Below are 23,403 nucleotides of genomic sequence, written 5' to 3'. Positions count from 1 at the left end.
CTCAAGCAGGAGGAGTCTTTTGACTCCTACATGTAAGGCATTGTTAAGCAGTGTTGGTACTTCAGCCCTTCTGGAGATTCTTTTGCTTTGTACCCTTCTGGGACTCAGTAAAGAATTATCAAAGGTCTGTTTACATCTCTGCCTTCTACTGAGTTTTTATTGCTAATGGCAACCCATTCTAGTATTCTTGCCTGGAGAATTTCATGGACTGAGGCTACAGTCCATGGGGTTGCAAAGAGTTGGACACAACTGAGTGACTAACACATCCACATACAATAGGAAATAGAAAAGTCAAATTCCTCTTTAGAGTCTGCACTAACGTCTGTGGGCTTCCCCTGTGGTTCAGAATCTGTCTGCAATGCCGGAGACCCAGGTTCAATCACTGGGTCAGAAAGATCCCCTGGAGAATGGAAGGCAACCCACTCCAGTATTCTGGAGAATCCATGGATAGAAGAGCCTGGTGGGCTACAGTCCATGGTACTGCAAAGAGTTGGACGCAACTGAGAGACTGTCACATCACTTCACTTCTAACCATAGAACAGAACAACAAAGACACATTTAGGAAATATGATACATCTTTCCCTGAGAACTCAGCTGATAAAGAATCCACCTGCAATGCCGGAGACCCCGATTCTATTCCTGGGTTGGGAAGATCTGCTGGAGAAGGGACAGGCTACCCACTCCAGTATTCTTGGGCTTCCCTGGTGGCTCTGCTGGAAAAGAATCCACCTACAATGCAGAGACCCCGGTTTGATCCCTGGGTTGGGAAGATCCCCTGGAGAAGGAATGGCTACCCACTCCAGTATTCTGGCCTGGAGAAGTCCATGGTCTGTATAGTCAACGGGGTCGCAAAGAGTCGGACACTTTCACACTTAGGATGCAAAGGACAGCAATAGAATTAATCTGCATTTCAGAGATCCAGACATCCTGGAATGTGAAGTCAAGTGGGCCTTAGGAAGCATCACTACGAACAAAGCTAGTGGAGGTGATGGAGTTCCAGTTAAGCTATTTCAAATCCTGAAAGATGACACTGTGAAAGTGCTGCACTCAATATGCCAGCAAATATAGAAAACTCAGCAGTGGCCACAGGACTGGAAAAGGTCAGTTTTCATTCCAATCCCAAAGAAAGGCAATGCCAAAGAATGCTCAAACTACCACACAATTGCACTCATCTCACACGCTAGTAAAGTAATGCTCAAAATTCTCCAAGCCAGGGTTCAGTAATACGTGAACCATGAACTTCCAGATGTTCAAGCTGGTTTTAGAAAAGGCAGAGGAACCAGAGATCAAATTGCCAACATCCGATGGATCATCAAAAAAGCAAGAGAGTACCAAAAAAACATATATTTCTGCTTCATTGACTACGCCAAAGCCTTTGACTGTGTGGATCACAATAAACTGTGGAAAATTCTGAAAGAGATGGGAATACCAGACCATCTGACCTGTCTCTTGAGAAACCTGTATGCAGGTCAGGAAGCAACAGTTAGAACTGGACATGGAACAACAGACTGGTTCCAAATAGGAAAAGGAGTACATCAAGGCTGTATATTGTCACCCTGCTTATTTAACTTCTATGCAGAGTACATCATGAGAAACGCTGGGCTGGAAGAAACACAAGCTGGAATCAAGATTGCCGGGAGAAATATCAATAACCTCAGATATGCGGATGACACCACCCTTATGGCAGAGAGTGAAGAAGAACTAAAGAGCCTCTTGATGAAGGTGAAGGAGGAGAGTGAAAAAGTTGGCTTAAAGCTCAATGTTCAGAAAACTAAGATCATGGCATCTGGTCCCATCACTCCATGGGAAATAGATGGAGAAACAGTGGAAACAGTGCCAGACTTTATTTTTTTAGGCTCCAGAATCACTGCTGATGGTGACTGCAGCCATGAAATTAAGAGACGCTTACTCCTTGGAAGGAAGGTTATGGCCAACCTAGATAGCATATTTAAAAGCAGAGACATTACTTTGCCAACAAAGGTCCATCTAGTCAAGGCTATAGTTTTTCCAGTGGTCATGTATGGATGTGAGAGTTGGACTATAAAGAAAGCTGAGTGCCGAAGAATTGATGCTTTTGAACTGTGGTGTTGGAGAAGACTTTTGAGAGTCCCTTGGACTGCAAGGAGATCCAACCAGTCCATCCTAAAGGAGATCAGTCCTGGGTATTCATTGGAAGGACTGATGTTGAGGCTGAAACTCCAATACTTTGGCCACCTGATGTGAAGAGCTGACTCACTGGAAAAGACCCTGATGCTGGGAAAGATTGAGGGCAGGAGGAGAGGGGGACAACAGAGGATAAGATGGTTGGATGGCATCACCGACTCGATGGACATGGGTTTGGGTGGACTTAGGGAGTTAGTGATGGACAGGGAGGCATGGCGTGCTACGGTTCATGGGGTCTCAAAGAGTCGGACACGACCGAGCGACTGAACTGAACTCAGAGATTCAACACAATTCCGGAAATATTGTGAATTGTTTGCTTCAGCGTTACATTGAGAATCAACGCTGTTTAAGAGATAATTCAAGAGAGAGTCAAGAGCTAGCCTAAGGAAAAAAGATCACGTTTTGGGTATATTTTGTCTCTTCTCAATTCACTGTCAGCCATTAAAAGATGTATCTGTACTTGCTATGGGGGTGGCCCAATGCCTTGACAAAAAGGGGAGGGGTACAAATTAGAGCTGAGGTTCCAGGGGGCTTTCGAGGCCTTCAGGAACTTTGTACAGCTGCTCTTCTCTCTGCCTAGAATTTCTCTCCCGACTCAGTATAGTTAGTTTCTTCTCATCATTCGAGTATCACCTCCTTAGAAACGTTACCTGTCTAATCTCTGCTCCAGGTGAACCTGTCCCTGTCTCATTTGCCCATTTCATCTCCTTCAAAGCACTTAAAAGCACTTTCACTATCTGAATTATTTTGTTCTTTATTGTCTGTCCTCCCACTAGGTGAAAATAACCTCTGGGAAGGCAGAGCTGTCTTCTCTGTCTTACTCATCACCATATTCCCAGTACTTTAGAAACAACTCCTGGTGCATAGGAGGGCTCAATAAATATTTGCTAAATGAATGAACTAATTATCTGTAGCTCAGTTCAAGCTTATATATCCAGCTGCTTAGTAGATAAATCAACCTGAATAGCCCACAGATGCCTCAACTGCAAAACACCCAGAACTTAAATGATCTTTCTGAACCCTCCTGCCCTTATACTGGCACTGCCCCAATGCTCTGTTCTCTAGAGCAGTGGCATTTTCATCTACCTAATTCCTCAGGCCAGAAAAATAAGCATAAAACTTTTGTTCCCCTTCTCTACTGATCCAACAACCCAATGAATCACCAAGTGCTATCCATTTACTTATTTACTCTCTCAAAAGAGATTATTTCTCTTTATCACCACAGCTGTTACTTGAGTAGAAGCTATGTATCACTCATACTTCTCAGAACACTTCATCAGCCTCCTAGCCTCCTCTCTGGCCCCTTCTAATACCTCTCTTGCCTGAAGGGACAATGCTTTTTCAAAAGTAAGAATCTGATTCTTCTAATATTTTGACAAAAATTCATCAATTGCTTCTCCTGCTCTTTTGTTAAAGTCCACAGACCTTATCAGGGCCAAAAGAAGTCCCCCCGGTACCTCATCATCCTTATCTATACCTATTCTCCAACTCACACCCTAGGGCCAAACAACCCCATATATCTTTGGGCTCCCTAGCCTCCTGGTCTTTACACATGCTGTTTCCTCTGTGTTGATCTCTCTTCTCCCTTCCCAGCTTTTCCTGGCTAATTCCTATTCATCCTTAAAGCTCAAGAAGTCTTCTCTAATTGACCTCCACTCCACTAACCCAAAGGTCTGGGCTACAGGCTTTTTTCTTTTTTTTTAAATTTCTTTTCTTTTCTTTTTTTTTTTAATTTACAGGCTTTTTTCTATCTGTGTGCCCAAAGCATGCTGAACTTCCTGATTACTTGACTGATAACTCTGTGCTGCAGCTGTTTTTTTTTCTTCATTGCTTGTCCCACTAAAAACTCTGATCAGGAAGAACAAATGTTATGAGGCAAATTTTAAGGTGAGAAATGGCTAAAGTCTAGCACAAGAGAATTCAAAAAACTTTTTCATGAGTGTATAGATGCATGCATAGAAAGTGCTCCAAGGTGATGATGCTATTCTCTGCTACTCCCCAGACTGCCTTTAAGTGTGTTAGAAATTAGCAGCACAGAAAAAGAGGACCAAAGGCTCAGAGAAAAACAGAGGTCGGAGGAAAAAGCTGGCTGCAGAGTACTTGGACATGGGAAAGGAAAGCGTGACTGAACTGACAACAGAGTCCTAGAGAAGCAGTCAGTATGAGCTTTCCCAGATGTGCTTGTCTATCCTTAGTTTGGTGCTTTTTCACTTTTTGAAAAGTCAGCATAAGCATGTGGAAGTCTCCAACTTTTAAATACAACTACGGGGATCCCTTTTATAAATAAAGTGAATCGTCATCCACCAAAATGTACTTTTTCTTTTGGAAAACTGATTTTTTTATGTTGATGTGACATACTCCACAAAACACAGGCCTAAACATTCTAAGACAAATTTAACACACAAAAACAAGTTTTCAGTTACAAATGCTAAAAGCTGTTATGAAAGTGAGATGGCATGCTGATTCAGTGTGCTTGAGTTAATGAAAAATAAAATATTGTCAGAAAATATTGCTAAAATGGTTTGTCTCTTATGATACGAACCATACCACCAAAACTGCCAAAAGGCACAAGAGAGCTCATTGCCTAGAAAAAAATCCAATTAATTTTGGTATGATATTTATTATACAACAATCTCTGAAAAAAAAAGTAATGTACTACATAATCACATAGTTCAGAGCTAACCAAATTATAAAACCATTTAATCAAAAAGAGCTCAATATATATATTTAAAGTTATCAAAAATAGCTCAATATATATATATTTAAAGTTATCTGCTTATTATTCATTGAAGAGTCTGACATGAGCCTAGAAGACAAACAAGGAGACCACATATCTCTTTTAAATAAGACTACTCTAGTATTTATTAAAGAGAAAGTAATTGCTATGGACTAAGACAAACATTTTTCAAAGAAAATGCAAATTCACACCAAAATTAACACATAAGGTATAATCATTAAGATTATATCATCTTTCTTTTGTTCAACGATTCCATATTTTTAAAAAATCATTTAATCTTGCCTGAAACCAATTAAAAATCAAAAGTATCTATATTAATAACATTTCAAAAGCTTAAAAGAGATATTGGTCAAAAAATTTAATGGATACCTCCTAAGAACTAATATGGAATAAGAAATACAGACTTCAGAAAGGATCATGCATAGTAGGTTTAAAAATATTTAGTCTTTGATAGGAAAAAGAATGTTAAGCATAATAGATGGAATAATAAAAATAAATTTTTAGATACATATATAAATTTAAAACTTTCATTACTTGGAAGTTTCAAATGTTGAAAATAAATTTTTAGTTTCTTGGTAAAAGGTATATAACAAAATTATATCATCATTCAGTGATAATTTTCTCCCTGTGTAAGTTATGTCAAAAAACTAGAGAAAACTGTGTTTAAATTTTATAATAAATTAGAACAGTAATCTCCAAAGTGTATTTGTACACCAATAAAATTTCTCATCCTGTTTCTTTTAACTGAAAGGAAAAACAGATTTTACATTGACTCTGGCACTATCTGTCAATCTGTCAGATGGTCATATGTCATATCTTGAATTATAAACTGCCTAATGAAATAAACTTACAGATTAAATGATCTAGTTTTAAACAAAACTGACCCCAAGTGGACAACTGACTTAAAAGCATCCCAATAAAGAAATCATGAACTGAAGAAAAAGCTAATAGTACAAAGAAATGGCATAGCTGACGTTTTTCCTACTTTTGTAGGAATCTCTATTTTCCCTCATAATAAAGGGATAAAGATGACAAATGCCAAGAAATGGGTGAAAAATAAAGAAAAAGGTTATCAAGTATATATTTGAAACATAAATTTTCATCCACTATGCTTAAAAGCATCAGCATATGGCTCACTACTTAATCAAAATACTCATTTAAAAATTTATAACTTCACGAAAAGAGGAAAAAAAAGCTTTGTGAGGGAGGTGGAAGGGGGGTTCTGGAAGGGGAAAACATGTACACGCATGGTGGATTCATGCCAATGTATGGCAAAACAAATACAATATTGTAAAGTTAAAATATAAAAAATAAACTAATTAAAAAAAAGTTCAAATAGAACAGCTAGCATGCTCAGAAAGCCTCCTCTTTACTTAGCTGTGCTGTTTTCAAACTAGGCAGCTGATCTGTCCATCTTCTATAGTCAATTTCTAACTTTTATTCCTACTTTCATATGTAACTATAGGATACTGACTTAGAAAAGTCAAGTTGGGATAGAGGTCTTTTGTTGTTACTGTTGTTTGTTTTTGTTTTCTTTTAATTAATGTATTTATTTTTGCTTTTACATAATTCTTTCATGCTGAGACATAAATGTCAAATGTATCACACCCTAGGGGAAAAAAGGAGAGCCATATCTCATCAGTATAACTCATTCAGAGGAAAAGAAGAGTTTTGGTTAAAAAGCTGAATGTTCCTTGGAAAACCTACTGTAACCAGATGAAATTCCTATATTTAAAAATTACCAGTGCCCTTCAACTGCCCTAGGGCAATGCTTAGCACTCTTGGTTAGCAAAGTTTTCATAGTTTGAACAAGAAAAAAAAACTCACTGGTGTTAGCTTTCTAAGATAGTTGATACAATATAATGTAATTGAATATAATATTATATATACCACTTGAGTTTAGATGGGAGAGGTAAATAAATACTACCTAGCAGTATTTACTATATAAAACTCCATGAAACTCAAAGTTTTATGAAATGGTTTGGTCTAAATCTGATATAGCAAAATCACCATTTACTTTCTATTTAATAGGTAGATGAGTACTGCAGTTTCTCTTGGGAAAATGTTGAAAGAGATTATTATTAAATTAAAAAAAATTAAGATGATAGGTTCACCTGTAGGTGATTAGTGTCCTTTACTCAGTGTTGGTTTTTTTTAAAAAGCTAAAAGCTTTGCACTCTCTTTGAATATTATCATACCCTTCATTAAGGTAGCCAAAGCTACATGTGGCTATTTAAAATTAATTTTAAATAATTAGAATTAAAAATTCAGATCCTCAGTGGCACTAGGCACATTTCAAAGGCTTGACAGTCATATGTCGCTAACCATACTGGACAGGGTGGATTTAGAACATTTAAATCATCCAGAGCATTCCATTGGATAATGCTACACACAGATCTTAGCCTACACCTATGGTTCATCATCTTGAGTTCAGTTCATTCACTCAGTCGTGTCCAACTCTGCGATCCCATGGACTGCAGCATGCCAGGCTTCCCTGTCCATCACCAACTCCCGGAGCTTGCTCAAACTCTTGTCCATCGAGTCAGTGACGCCATCCAACCATCTCATCCTCTGTCGTCCCCTTCTCCTCCTGCCTTCAATCTTTCCCAGCATCAGGGTATTTTCAAATGAGTCAGTACTTCACATCAGGTGGCCAAAGTATTGGAGTTTCAGCTTCAGCATCAGTCCTTCCAATGAATATTCAGGGTTGATTTCCTTTAGGATTGACTGATTTGATCTCCTTGCAGTTCAAGGGACCTCAAAAGTCTTCTCCAACACCACAGTTCAAAAGCATCAATTCTTTGACACTCAGCTTTCTTTATAGGCCAATTCTAACATCCATACATGACTACTGGAAAAACCACAGCATGGCTAGACAGACTTTTCCTGGCAAAGTAATGCGTCTGCTTTTTAATATGCTGTCTAGGTTGGTCATAGCTTTTCTTCCAAGGAGCAAGCGTCTTTTAGTTTCACAACTGCAGTGATTTTGGAGCGCAAAAAAACAAAGTCTCTCGCGGTTTCCATTGTTTCCCCATCTATTTGCTATGAAGTGATAGGACCGGATGCCATGATCTTAGTTTTCTGAATGCTGAGTTTTAAGCCAACTTTTTCACTCTCCTCTTTCACTTTCATCAAGAGGCTCTTTAGTTCTTCTTCACTTTCTGCCATAAGGGCAGTGTCATCTGAGTATCAGAGGTTATTGACATTTCTTGACTCCAGCTATGCTTCATCCAGCCCAGCATTTCACATGATATACTCTGCATATAAATTAAATAAGCAGGGTGACAATATACAATCTTGACTTATTCCTTTCCCTGTATAGAACCCGTCTGTTGTTACATGTCTGGTTTTAACTGTTGCTTCTTGACCTGCATACAGGTTTTGCAGGAGGCAGGTAAGGTGGTCTGGTATTCCCATCCTTTCAGAATTTTCCAGTTTGTTGTGATCCACACAGTCAAAGGCTTTGGTGTAGTCGATCAAGCAGAAATAGATGTTTTTCTGGAACTCACTTGCTTTTTCAATGATCCTAGGGATGTTGGCAATTTGATCTCTGGTTCCTCTGCCTTTTCTAAATCCAGCTTGAACGTCTGGAAGTTCTCAGTTCATGTACTGTTGAAGCCTGGCTTGGAGAATTTTGAGCATTATTTGCTAGCGGGTGAGATGAGTGCAATTGTGCGGTAGTTTGAACATTCTTTGGCATTGCCTTTCTTTGGCATTGAAATGAAAAGTAACCTTTTTCAGTCCTGTGGCCACTGCTGAGTTTTCCAAATTTGCTGGCGTATTGAGGGCAGCACTTTCACAGCATCATCTGTTAGGATTTGAAATAGCTCAACTGGAATTCTATCACCTTCACTAGCTTTGTTCATAGTGATGCTTCCTAAGGCCCACTTGACTTCACACTCCAGGATGTCTGGCTCTAGGTGAGTGATCACACCATCGGGATTATCTGGATCGTGAAGATCTTTTTTGTACAGTTCTTCAGTGTATTCTTGCCACCTCTTCTTAATGTCTTCTGCTTCTGTTAGGTCCATACCATTTCTGTCCTTTATTGACCCCATGTTTGCATGAAATGTTCCCTTGGTATCTCTGATTTTCTTGAAGAGATCTCTAGTCTCCCATTCTACTGTTTTCCTCTTTTTCCTCTATTTCTTTGCATTGATCACTGAGGAAGGCTTTCTTATCTCTCCATGCTATTCTTTGGAACTCTGCATTCCAATGGGTATATCTTTCCTTTTCTCCTTTGCTTTTCACTTCTCTTCTTTTCTCGGCTATTTGTAAGGCCTCCTCAGACAACCATTTTGCCTTTTTGCATTTCTTTTTCTTGGGTATGGTCTTGATCACTGCCTCTTGTACAATGTCACGAACCTCTGTCTATAGTTCTTCAGGCACTCTGTCTATTAGATCTAATCCCTTGAATCTATTTGTCACTTGCACTGTATAATTGTAAGGGATTTGATTAATAATAAGGGAGATTATTTCATCATCTTGGACAAAAGTTAATTTATGCCACTATAAACTGGACTCCGTAGCAACTATTTTAGTTTTTCATTCAAATATTGGTCTTGGCCTTCTTTTGTATTCAGAATTGTTTTCTTACTTGACTTTCCTTATTTAATCATCACATTTATGCAACCATATTAGTTCAGCTATGTGGGCTTTTTGGTTCCCCAAAACTTGATTTCAAGCTGCACTGGCAAGACAAATATGAGGCAAGCTAAAATACAAATAGTTCTAAATTATGAATCAGATAAACTACAGTTTCAAATAAATTTATCTTTCTATTGGTTATATATTTCTTATTCCAGCTCATTAAACGTTCAGTTGTTTTAAGCACAGGTGCTCAGGAAAGAAACATTTCTTCTTCTAATGGATAACCAGCAGAGTTACAGCTTAAGCGGCCTTACCAAGAACTTTAGAGCTGAATTATAAACAGATCTTCTTTCTGTGCTCACAAGGGAATAAAATTGTCACTTCCTACTTTTTGCACAAAGGTTACAAGCAGCTCATTTACGCATGCTAATATTAATACAAGGCACTATGTACAGACCTACTCTCTTTGCTATGGTTATAACAGATATATAAAATGCTTCAATGCTCATGTGAAAGATAAAATTTCAGAATGTCATATTTGATTTTTCTGCTCTCTTTGACAGCTTTTTCCTTTGGGCTTAATTTTAGACTTTTATGGAAATTTACAGCCCTAAAAGTAAAAAATAAACATAATGACCACATTAACAAATTTAAAAACAACTGGAATGAAATTAATATATATATTGGAATAATGTGTATGTGAAAAAGAATGCGAAGATTACTTTCATTTAAATGGCAAATGTAATTTTATCCATCAAACTTCTTAAGAGTATTTGAAACATTTTGCTCTATTTAATAACAAGATTATTGCAAATAGAAAATATGAAAGTATTTCTTTGGCAGGTCCTGGAAGTTTCCCAATTGACCAATTCAAAATGTTTATTGAGAGTAGCATGCGAACATATACATTACCATATGTGAAATAGATAGCCAGTGGGGATTTGCTGTATGACTCAGGGAACTCAATCTGGGGCTCTGTGACAACCTAGAGGGGGTGGGATGGGGTAGGGAGAGGGGGACAGTGCCACGAGGTAGGGGACGACATATGTATACCTATGGCTGATTCATGTTGATATATGGCAGAAACAAACATAGTATTATAAAGCAATTATCCTTCAATTAAAAAGAAATACGTTAAAAAATGTTTACTGAGGTCCAAAGCTCTACATTTGAACTGTAGAGATTTATTTTTTAGAAACTCCTGTGGATTTGTTCTTCTAGAACTGCCATTCTTGAGGCTGAAAAAGCAACACAAATAACCAGAAAAGAAAACAGCTAAGGTATATAAATATCCTGAGTTTTTTTGTTGTTTGTTTGTAACCTTTTAATTTTGCTCTCAGATAAGACAAGGCTTTTGAATAACTTTTAAATTAACTTTTATAAGTTAATCTAAGTTTTGAAGGTACAAGGTAGCCAAGGAGTAGATTGGGTTTTCCTGGTCCAGTAGATAAAAAGCATTATACTACAGTTTTGGATGCTATTTTAAAGCGAGGAGAAAAAGTGTTGTATGCAAGGATATTTCCATGCCTGTCCTAATTTAAGACATGGGAGTAAATGATAAGGTGAGAAAAACCTTATCATGGTTTTTCTTCCTTCCATGGTTCACATGGAAAACAATGTCTTAAGTCTGGCTTATAATATATAACCCTATGGTGCTAAAAGTTTTGGTATCACAGTGCAATTCTATACAGTTAACACTTCATTGTCAAAGAATTCTGCTTTTCAACAGGTCCTTCCTGTGTACAACGGTTATTTCTATAACATTAATCCTATCCTATCATCAGAGATAAAGTCTTCTGTAATACTTTTCTTCACTATCTTTAAAATAAAGAACTTACAGTCAAGGAATTTTCTTCATCCTCACGTCCCATACGGTTACGAGCTCTTCCTCTCCTATCAGAGATGCTGAGCATGTCTCTTCCAAAAGGTTCAGAAAAACTTCTCATCATCTGTCGCATACTTTCTCGGTGTGCAATAAAAGAATCACTATTGAAAATACATGCAATCATGTAAGTGTAAATGTTGGAATTTGAATAATAAGCAAGCAGCTTAATGCTACAAAGAATGATTTGAGGCTAATATGCTTGTTAAAGAGATAAAAGGAGTTAAAAAAACACATTTTTAAAATGCAAAGCACTCTGATACTTTATTGGATGTTATTACATCTTAAAATGAAAGTTTTCTCACTTTTAAAAGTCTTATAGTGCATGTATAAATATGGGAAATTGAAATGGGGGAAAACTTCTACAATTAAATCCAATGTAAATGTTCAGTTCAGATTGTATAAATGTGTTCTTTTTCCATAATAGTAATAAAGCTGATTTCTTGGCAACTCTCACTAAAATGTAAAATAAAGCACGCCAATATATTTCTGTGTGGAGAAGGAAATGGCAATCCACTCCAGTATTCTTGCTGGAAAATCCCACGGACAGAGGAGCCTGGTGGGCTCCAGTCCATGGCATTGCAAAGAGTCGGACACAACTGAGTACTAATTTATCTTTGTGAAAACCCTAAAGCTTGTCAGATTTTGGTATTCATGGTAAGATGTTACTAAGTTTTGTTTCAATAAATATATTTCCTAACTGTTTTTAGTAAAGTATCAGTTTTAATTATATGCTAAGACAGAACTTTACTCCAAAAATATTGTGTTAGTTCTGAAGTCTTATTGCCTTAATTCAACTTGAACATAATTTCTGAAAATTGAATGTACAAATTTGTTGTGTAGAATGTTTCAAATGATTATATAGATTTTACTACAAATGGTGTAAAGGTGAGTGTTTTTAATTCATCTAAAGGATTTCTAGAAATTCTAATCTAGTCTTCTATTCAGAAAGAGCACCATTTCCCAGGTACATATGATTATATTACAAAATATTAAAGTAAAAATAAAAATAACTGACCTTCCTTATAGCTATGCCTATTCTGCTCATTCTCCCACGAATGCTTATGTCACTAGGATTTTTGCAGGAGGAGAAGCAGGGTGTTACCCTGTTGCCTAGCATTTCTCGTGTGATCATAATTTATACCCCCCACAACAATTTATTTTCGGACATTTCAGTGGCTTCATACCACTCACCGTAATCACAACAAAAGTCATGAAGGTGCACTTTGTACATTTGCTTTTCCTTTATGTCTTCAGAAACTTCTTTTAGAAGTTAGTCTTTAGCTCCACTTTCTGTATGTTGGTGTGTTTTGGCAGATTAAAACTTTAAAGATTTCTCTTAGATATTGATGGAATGTTCAAATAAAATCTTTGTTTATAGAAAAACTAAATAAAATGAGTATTCTCAACAAATAAATCTAATAGGAAGGCTGTTTATGAGAGTGTTTCCTGACTGTTTTGTTCTTCAGATCTGTTTATTCCTGTGCAGTATCAACTGTTCTAAAGGAAGCTGGTTAAGTAGAAAAAGAAATATATTTACAAATGATAAATAGCAGCTCCTTTGCATACCTGACCAACACAATAACTTTCAACCACCTCTGCAGTAGGACCAGTGTTAGTCTGGATGATAGATCCACATACTAAGAAACTGTAACAAGTCAGTACTCTTACTTCTTCATTTGTTCTCTTGCTGTCCTTCTCTTGTCCTTTATATACTCATCCACTTGGGGGCATTTCCCTACTTTTCAGCCTCCCTCTTGCTGACAAATTTGACACGAAGTCATAAAAGGAAAGTGCTCTCCAGTGTGTGCAGGCCGAGTATGCTCTTAGTGCAGCAGAACACAAAAATTTCAGCAGGAGTCCAAAAATTAAACTACTCTTAACCAAATTAGTAAGCCAATCTCTGAGAGTGAAGAGTCTCTTTAGCTGAATGTTCAGTATTTAACTGCATAAATACACTTGCCCTGAATTCACTTAGGAAATATAATAAAATGAAGACACTAGAGCATTTAGGTTTATTTAGAAATTATTCATATTTCATTCTTTCTAGCTAAAAACAGATTCTAATATATTTAGGAATGATCAAGTAAAAATATTACATATACAATGCAGAAAAATGCCATAAATAAGATCATCCTCCTACGAATTCTTGTAGGATAAAGTTTTGGATCTGTCTTACTGATAGAAGTGATGGGCATGGAAAATGTAACAGATTACTATTATTAGATTTGCCACCTATTAAAAAGTTTGATAATCACTATTTCAGCAGAATTATAGGCAACTAGCATTATGAGGAAGTTGTGACAATTTAAAAATTAAACAGATCAATGGCACCCAGTGAGACTAGTGAGCAGAAAGAGAGTTGCTTTATGCTTTCCCAAATAAAGACCTGAAGTCCAAAAGTTAGTTTACAATTAAGGAATCAGAAATTGGTGTATGTTTTCTTCCCAGGTTTTACTTAAAGGTACAAAGTTTCAAGTAGTTCTGAGACCGATAAGTGAGTTGTCTAAGAAATAATTCCTAGTTTTTATCTCAAAACCAGATTATTTCGAAGTGCTTCATATCCAGATGATACTCAATGCCAGGTGATAGCAAGAAACTGGAATTATTGTTAATCTTGTTAGATGTAAATATGGTATTGTGGTGATGAAAGACAGTATTTTTCAGAGATGTATTTGGAAATACATATGAGTGAAATACAAGAACTCTGGAATTTGCTTTAAAACACTTTAAAGACAGCAGAGGCAACAGAGATGGGTAAAACAGGTGTATATTTTTAAATTCTGATTAAGGGGTATGCCCAGTACTATACTCTTAAACTTTTGTAATATACATTCAAAGTGTGTTATGATAAAAATCTTTAAAGAATAAAAAAGAAATAGAACTATGTAGAATTAAACAATTTTATACTACTTGATGTTTCAAAATGGATGATTCAAAAGAGTCTCCTTTTGCTGAGATCTCTATACTCACTGGACATTCAGAGTTTAGGATATGGCTACAAGTATGGGGACTAAATTATTCATTCTTATTAAAATGCAGATATTTTAAAAAAAAACACTCAGCATTCCCTTTAGATACGTGGATGAGATTCAACTTCAACAAGGAAAGATACTTCAGGGAATACTAGTTTTGGTCAGTAAAGAGATGATAATTAAACAGCTATTACTTTTCTATAGAAACATAACATTTAATAAGATTTATTTTTTTAATCGGGCTAAAAATTCAGCACTAAATGTGGCTCATTAAAAATGTTGTCCAGGTTTCTCTTTATTCAAATAGGAGTAGGTATATTTGTATATAGAACAAATGTCAAAAAACATCTTTTTCTTTTTATTGACACAAACAAAAGGCTGCTTAAAAAATGGGCTCACAGTCTGGCTTTTGCACCTGTCTGAACTGTTCAGGAAGAAATCTGGCTGGATCCTGAAGTGAGTTCAACTTATGTCCACCCAAAACAGCAGTTGCTTAGAAATAAGACTTTTAAGATTTCTCCTGCTCAAGCTTAAATTTTTTTTAACAAAGGGTAAATCTCTAATGGTAGCAAGGAGTTGTTTTAAAACTTTAAAAATTAACTTAGTATAGTTTTCTTTCTCAGGTAAGAAGAGTTTTTACATTTTTCTACTTATTCATATTGTTCTCTTGAAAATTAATGTTTAATTCTTCTAGGAAAATATACTGGAAGTATGATGACAATTTGCAAAGCTATTAATAGAAACAGGTCATATCATGTATATAAACTAAATTAATAATTTGAAATATGATTAAATATTTATATGAAAAATATTCTTTGCATATCTGTTAAGTCAGTGAAGTGTGAAAGTTGCTGAGTCGTCTCTGACTCTTTGCAACCCCATGGACTATACAGTCCATGGAATTCTCCAGGCCAGAATACTGGAGTGGGTAGCCATTTCCTTCCCTAGGGGATCTTCCCAACCCAGGAATCAAACCTAGGTCTCCCCCATTGCAGGCAGATTCTTGATCAGCTGAGCCACCAGGGAAGCCCTTGCATATTTACAGGATGCAATATTTTGCAGACACTAAATTCAAGCTTGAAAGAATATCTAAAGACTAGGAAAATGCTTATGGTATATATTAAGGAAAATAGGTTATTTATAACCATAAAATTTGGTTATAATTTTGGAGAAAAAATCCATATATGGAAAATAGAAACAAAATAATGATAGTAACCAAAATCTAAAAGACGCTTAAACGACACTTGCTCCTTGGAAGAAAAGTTATGACCAACCTAGACAGCATATTAAAAAGCAGACACATTACTTTGCCAACAAAGGTCTGTCTAGTCAAGGCTATTGTTTTTCCAGTGGTCATGTATGGAGGTGAGAGTTGGACTATAAAGAAAGCTGAGCACTGAAGAATTGATGCTTTTGAACTGTGGTGTTGGAGAAGATTTTTGAGGTCCCTTGGACTGCAAGGAGATCCAACCAGTCCAACCTAAAGGAAATCAGTCCTGAATATTCATTGGAAGGACTGATGCTGAAGCTGAAACTCCAATACTTTGGCCACCTGTTGCGAAGAACTGACTCATTTGGAAAGACCCTGATGCTGGAAAAGATTGAAGGCGGGAGGAGAAGGGGACGACAGAGGATGAGATGTTTGGATGGCATCACCGACTCAATGGACATGAACTTGAGTAAGCTCCGGGAGTTGGTGATGAACAGGGAGGCCTGGTGTGCTGCAGTCCATGGGGTCGCAAAGAGTCGGACACGACTAAGCCACTGAACTGACTGACTGAACCAAAATCTTGAGTTGTGTGATTCCCTTAAGCAAATTTTCAGTATTCAGATTTTCCATGAGAATGCATTTTCATTTAAGTGAGGAAAAATTTACTTATACTACTATGATGACTATATGACCTCTTTCAGGATTGCTGACACAAACCACAATCAAACAGAATGAAATTTGGCACCAAACATGTTTTTTACTTCACATTATTTACCTATCAGAAGCAGGAAAAATGTTGCACCCCCCCAAAACATTTTAACTCCTGGATTGATTCTGGGTGTCTTGGGATAACCTCACATAAGTTTTTTTTTTTTTTTTTAAAGGACTGGTAATATTTCACTTCAGAATAAGTTCCTGTTTCTAAGATGCTCTCAAATATATGTTATATATATGTATATATATGCTTAAGATGCAAATATAATTATATATATTTTGCCAGTTATAATTTTATTGCTTTGTACAAAATATAGATATTTGTGCTTCTAAGTAAAAAAGCATCACACTATTCTTTATTACATAAGAGTCTCAGATAATTGACATGGCAGTCCCATTCATCAAGGGAAATACCTTCTTTCTACTATACCTAGTAGTGGCATAAGTAGATTTGTTATGGCTCTCAGATCATAAAGAAACATTCCCTAGTTTCAATAAGGTGGGTGGGTCTATAAAGAAAATACATCAAGTGATTTATGTTTAGACACTATAAATAATGCATACACACAAGGAATTCCCTGGTGGCTGAGATGGTAAAGAGTCTGTCTGCAATGTGGGAGACCAAAGTTCCATCCCTAGGTCGGGAAGATCCCCTGGAGAAGGAAATGGAAACCCACTCCAGTATTCTTGCCTGGAAAATCACAAGAACAGAGGAGCCTGGTGGGCTACAGTCCACAGGTCCCAAAGAATCGGACATGACTGAGCAACTTCACATTCACTTTCTTTCACAACACTCTTAAGAGAATCTTTTAGGGCATGGGCCATGATTTCTACAAATTTATAACAAAGTCTATAGCACTGGGCATATAGTAGAAACCTAAGAAATACTTGAAAAATAAACGACATTTTCCTAGGTGTCCCAGGTGGCGCTAGTGGTAAAGAACCCGCCTGCCAATGCAGGAGACGTAAGAGACGCGGGTTTGATCCCTGGGTCGGGAAGATTTCCTGGAGGAGGGCGTGGCAACCTACTCCACTATTCTTGCCTGGAGAGTCCCATGGACAGAGGAGCCTGGAGGGCTACGGTCCTTAGGGTCGCAAAGAGTTGGACAAGACTGAAGCAACTTGGCATGCAGGCATGGAGGCAATTTCATTTGCCTACTGTTTAGAAGCAAAGTTTAAAATGGTGGTGTGGCAGAAGCCTTTGATACTGTAAGAGTTGCAGGAATTACTATGGCTCCTTCCCATCCTGTAAGCACTCCCCTGCTTTTGTGTGAATATTTACAAAATTCATTGATAGAACTAAGCATAATGATATAATCAGTTGGTACCAAATGGCACTCCTGATCCAGCAACTGTGTTATAACTGTGTTGTGCTCCTTGGCTCCTAATTCAATGGTTTGCACCTAAGGAACCAAGAAATGCCCCAAATGAAAAGTTTAGCTTATCTAATAAGTTGACTTTGTTTTATTTCCTGCCATGGTAATATTCTCAGTTAAGAAAATATCAGTCTTGCATGTGTAATACATTCACATTCAACTCAGTAAGTAGCTAAAAGTAGTGTCCTCTGACTACCTCCAAAGTGCAAAATAAATAAATTTTAAAAAATTAAAAATAGAGATTATAGATATATAAATTTTAGCCCCTGATGAGAGCAAGGAGATAAGAGTAACAGTCTGTAAAAATACACAGGGCGTCTTTAAAGACTGGCCATCATAATATAGTGCCCACAAGAAGAGTCTGGGTGGCTTAAATAAATGCTAACAATTTATAATGAAAAATAAGGCTGCTTTTCCAACCTGCTTCCGAGCTTTTCATGTATAATAGCTGATAAGCGGTAACTTAGCTATTCTTTGTAGATGTCCATGATCAGAATTTCATTTCTGTAGCACAGAAGGTTCAAAGATCATGTTTCTATACAAAGTAGTAGAAATTTCTAGACTGGATTAAATATATGTAAACTTTTACATTTAATAATCAATGTTTCTTAGGGCATAGAAGAGGGGTCAAGACTGTTTAATTCTCAAATTAACTTTCCTGTCAGTACATACATGTTTCTATTCTTAAGCAAATGCAAATGGGAGAAGAAAGTAGTATTCTTAAGAGAAAAATATCTCAACTCTTTAAAAAAAGTTCACAGAGAAAACGACAGTGGAGAGCTAGAAAATAAATTGTGCTCCATGTTCCCTTGTAAAATCCATAAATAAATATGTGTTATCTACATTTTAAAAAAGGTAAAGATAAGATGATTTTAAAAAAAACAAACCCAACTCTGCATGCCAGGAAGTGCTAGTTTTTAACTTTTGTGTTTTTAACCAAATTACAAGTATTATTTATTTGAAAAGGTGTATGCAAATATATACTGTGAGGCAATTTTCACTGAAACAACTTCAGCTCTGAAACATATAAGGAAACCCTCAAAAGTCCCAAGTATACAATAAAACGCTAAACTTTATCACTTTTAAAGTTTCTCTTTAATTTTCTCATGAAATGTTTAATGTGCTGTTATAGAAAGGTAAACATTAAAAACGAATATATTTGGATTCAAAACTAGATTTTGTTTTTTACTCAAAGCTCTAAAGTGTTTGACAATTTGATACCATATTTTACTAGCCTCAATTTATTTAATAATTCTAATTTTATATCCAAGGAGTATATACTTTTTGTCTGCCCACTTTTGATTAATTAGTAAATTTGGAGAGTGTGCTTATGATTGATATCCCTGATTCCGAATTAATGAATTATTTAGAAAATGGTAGTGTTTAAATTGGGTCTCCCAGTGGCTCAGTGGTAAAAGAGTCCGCCACAATGCAGAAAATGTGGGTTGGATTCCTGGGTCAGAAAGGTCCTCTGGAGAAGAAAATGACAACCCACTCCAGGATTCTTGCCTGGAAATCCCATGGACAGTGTTTAAATTAGAAAGTGCCAACATCAACAATGGCACCTATTGAATGCAAATACAGATCATCCTCCACTTGTACGGGGTTGTGTGTGTACAAAGTCCCTTCAGTCGTGTCTGACTCTTTGTGACCCCGTGGACTGTAGCCTGCCAGGCTCTTCTGTCCATGGGATTCTCTAGGCAAGACTACTAGAGTGGGTTGCCATTTCCTTCTCCAGGGGATATTTCCACTCCAGGGATCCAACCCTCATCTCTTGTCTCCTGTGTTGGCAGGTAGTTTCTTACCACTAGCACCACCTGGGAAGCCGTAATGGGGTTACATCCTCATAAACCCATCAGAAGTTGAAAATAACCCTGTCGAAAATGCATTTAATACACCTGAGCTACAAAACATTATAGCTTAGTCTAGCGTACCTTAAACCTTAAATGTGCTCAGAACACTTATATTAGCCTGCAGTTGGGCAAAACTATCTAACACAAAGCCTATTTTGTAATAAAGTATTGAATTCCTCATGTAATTTATTGAATACTCTACTAAAAGTGAAAAACCGAATGCCTGCAAGTGTATGGGTTGTTCACTCTCATGATCTCGTGGTTGACGGAGCTGAGGCTTGCTATCCTTGCTACTGCGCACCTTGTGAAAGCATCGTATCACATGTCGCTAGCCAGGGAAAAGATTAACATTCAAAATTGAAAGTGTGGTTTGTATTTAATGTGTATTGTTTTCACACCATCATCAAGTTGAAAAATGTTAAGTGGAACCACTGTAAATTGGGGACCAAATGTAATCACTTTCAGCAATCCAACAATCAACTATACCATAATAACTACAAGACAGAGAGTAAAAGACTCTAGACTGTCATTAAATAGTATCTCTTGAGCATTTTCTACATGTCAGACATCAAAATAGCCACCAGGCAACCCAATGACCAGATGTATAATGTGAGCAATAGGGATAATATTTATATAAAAGACACAGGGCATGGAACCCCCTCTGTGTTCCTTAAAGTCAGTGGATGATTTAATAATGACTCTGTCACCTTTATCAATTTCTTACGCTTGACATATTAAGTAATGGATACTCATTTTGTTTGGGGTTCAGGTAAAAGGGGTGAGTCAAATGAAATAATATTTGAAATTTACTTGAAAATAAATAAAATTTACTTTTTTACTTGAAATAAATATAAACTCACATTCTCTTTCTTATCTCCCCTAATTATTTTTACTCTCTATATTACCAATTGTGGAGCAAAGAAATAAGTCAGTTTTATAAAGTTAATTTTATCCCAAATCTCTGTGATATGGCTGCCTGGCTTTGAAGACGGCTACAGCGAATGATGACTGAAAAACCTACTGCCATGTAACTGATGGTCCTATGCATCCTAAGTGCAGGGGAAGAGTGTTCTTTGATGTATGCCTACTATTTGTGTTCTGTTGCTATTTCTGACCCTGCCTCCTAGGTTCATTACCTTTGCTCAGAAAGAGGCATCCAAGAGTTTAAATTACGCTTTTGCTAGATGTTTTAAAGAAAGTACTAATCATACATTAGTTAGTTACGGCCATCGCTCTTTTGATATAATCAAGACAATACAACTCAAAAGTTGTCATAATCTTCTTAACTGCCGCCCATTGTACTGAGGTCACAATTACATAAGAACCACTTCAACAGCTCAACTAAACTATGGATATATTTAGTCCCTACTCTAATAGGCTTTTAAAAGAGCAAATTACAATACAAACTTTGAAATTTGTTAAAATGACATTGTCCATAAATGTCGCAACTGCTCCTAAACACATTAACTAAAACAACATGATAAATTTACCGGAGCCCACACACTCCTTGGCTTCCCTGGTGGCTTAGATGGTAAAGAACATGCCTGCAATGCAGGAGTCCTGGGTTTGATCCCTGGGTGGGGAAGATACCCTGGAGAAGGGAATGGCTACCCACTCCAGTATCCTTGCCTGGAGAATTCCATGGACAGAGGAGGGTGGTGGGCTACAGTCTGTGAGGTCGCAAAGAGTTGGACACCACTGAGTGACTAACACTATACACCCCTTAATTATAATGAATAACCTTTATAATAACATATTAATAATTCTGTTTTTTTACATTAATAATTTCATCTTTTCTACTGTTAATTTTCTCTCAGTTATTACCTTTATGTTATTTGGTTTTAATATAGTACTATTACATTTAAGCCAATATAATATTTTCTTTAAAAACAAATCTACATAGTAAACTGGTAACATTTCAACCTTTTAAACAGATGGTGTCCAAGTTGCACAGAGAATTTAAGTGATCAAAATAAATTAGGACTGCAAGTCAAAATTCAAACTGGCAAAACACTTGGGTTAAAAAATAACACAAACCTTCCTGTTTTAGGGATCCAACTAGATTGTGTTACACTTTTATATAATCACCAAAGGAAGAACTATAGAAAATACAAAACCCAGGAAACCCTAGAAAACTAGATCATAGTTAAATAACTATTTTCTGGATGGCTTCCTCTTTAGACATCACAGTATCTCCCTTGAAACCGTTCACTGGGCTTGGCACTTGTTCACCTGAGGTGTTAAATGCACCCTCTATTTCCCTGTCCTACTTGCACTTTCAATAGGAAGAAGAGCCCCTTTCCAAACAAGGCTACCTTTGTAACAAAGCAAGAAAGGAAACAAACAGTGCACCTGGCAACTTCCAACCACTTGCAGAGAGAGACAGCAAAACTCTCCAGTGCTCTTATAAACACATATTATGGAAAATACTATTTTAGAAAACGTTTCCCTTTTCGAAGACTTGCCATCTTATTAAATATTCCCTGCCTCTCTTTTGGAGTAGAAGCAGGTGTGGAAAGGGCCTTGTAAGTATAATTCTCTCCAGAAGTTCCACCGAGAGGCAGTTACCATCCCTTGCAAAGCCTCTGCACCTGCGAAGGCGGGACTCCGAGCGCCAGAGGCAAAGAGGTTAGGGGGCGCCAGGTACCCGAAATCGGACCTAGTTGAGAGCAGCCAGCACGGGGGTCGGTTGGGCGGGGAAGCCTGCATAGACCTCTCCTCACCTCACGCCGCCAAATTTCTCTTCCTTTCCAAATCCTCCTCTCCTTTCCCTCACACGCCCCAATATCCTCTTCTCCCTTCCCTTTCGCGCCCCCCGTCTTCCTCAAACTGTCTCCTGGAGTCACCCGAATTCTCTCTCTCCTTTCGCGTTTTAACTGACTTTCCCCTTAAAATAGCTCCTCTCAAGATCTCCGAGTTCCCGCGCGACCGCGGACTCCCGCCCCCGACACTCACGAGAAGAAGGGATCATCCTCAAAGCTGCTGCTCAGCATCCCGAACATCCTGGCTCTGTCTCGGGCAGCGGCGTTCGTGGACAGATTGGCAAACGATGTAACTCGCCGCGGCCGCGACCCGAGCCAGCCCGCCCAGCACTGTCAACGCTTGTCTCCCAGCCGCAAAGGCCGTAGCCGTCGCGAAAGGCGGTGCTTGACGCGGAGCTGCTTTCCTATTGGGCGCAGATCCCATAACGTCACCAAGACGAGGCGGGGAAACAGCGTGCCGCTGCCATGGCAACCGCGAGCAACACTGTGGAGGCTAGAGGCTTGGCCAAGCGCCAGCCAGGCAACCCAACATGAAGCCTCCCGTGGGACAAGATAGCTTGTTCTCTGGGCTGCAGGAACACAGAAATTAGTCTACCCTCTGTGTAACCTTGGGTAAATCGCCCTCGGCCTCGAAAAGTCTCTTTTCGGGAAAATGGAGATGGGTCAAGATTTGGGCTACATTGCATCCAAAGACCCATTTACCGGCCTCATTTTGTGATCACAGCAGAGTCCTGTCCGAAACACACTGTGGTGGTTGACCTAACGCTGTGAACAATAAGAAAAGATGTGCAAAAAGTTTTTGAGTACATTTAGTAAATAGTGTGGCTCAGTACTTGAGGGGAATGGTATGAGGCCTATTAGATTTCAACAAACTTGTCTTTTGTGAGCCTAACCTGAAAGGAGTGTTTCCCAAGTGCGAAATGCTTAAGTTTTACGTATACATGATATTTAAAAATAAGATGAGAATGTTGCTGAGAATGTTGCTCTCTTCCATCCTCTTTCCAGTCCGTTTCAAGGAGCAAGTCTCACTTTGGTGCTGGTGTGTCTTCAACACTTCTCCAGCATTCCTTAACCTAAGAGTAGGACTCAGGCCCAAGGCCTGCAGCAAGCAGCCATAGCCAACTAAAATTCCATTACTGTA

The 23,403-nt window shown here is 37.7% G+C and overlaps 1 protein-coding gene and 1 long non-coding RNA gene across 13 annotated transcripts in view; one reads left to right on the top strand and one right to left on the bottom strand.

Moving 5' to 3' along the window:
* MLF1 (myeloid leukemia factor 1) overlaps positions 1 to 22,617 on the bottom strand; it is a 31,978-nt gene extending 9,361 nt beyond the window's left edge. For 8 of the 12 annotated variants that reach the window (XR_014076960.1, XR_014076961.1, XM_081570662.1 and 5 more), the window contains exons 1-2: positions 22,456 to 22,617; positions 11,329 to 11,476 (exon numbers count right to left, since the gene is read on the bottom strand). Coding sequence is in view for 8 of the 12 variants with exons in the window: in XM_081570662.1 (XP_081426788.1) it covers positions 11,329 to 11,476; positions 22,456 to 22,502 (195 nt within the window). In the remaining 4 variants the exon portion in view is untranslated. Of the gene's footprint in view, positions 1 to 4,705; positions 4,748 to 11,305; positions 11,477 to 22,455 lie in introns of all 12 variants that reach the window. The other 4 variants (XR_014076959.1, XM_081570660.1, XM_081570661.1 and 1 more) reach the window with 2 other exon arrangements.
* On the top strand, positions 16,421 to 22,617 carry LOC145538513 (uncharacterized). Its single transcript, XR_014076964.1, has 2 exons — positions 16,421 to 16,952; positions 21,121 to 22,617. It is a non-coding gene; the product is annotated as an uncharacterized LOC145538513 (long non-coding RNA).
* Positions 22,618 to 23,403: the final 786 nt, after the last annotated feature.

This window comes from Giraffa tippelskirchi, chromosome 2 (genome assembly GCF_054371585.1).
Source record: "Giraffa tippelskirchi isolate mGirTip1 chromosome 2, T2T-mGirTip1v1.2.pri, whole genome shotgun sequence".
NCBI classification, from domain to species: Eukaryota; Metazoa; Chordata; class Mammalia; order Artiodactyla; family Giraffidae; genus Giraffa; species Giraffa tippelskirchi.
This window is presented reverse-complemented; position numbering and strand designations above follow the sequence as displayed.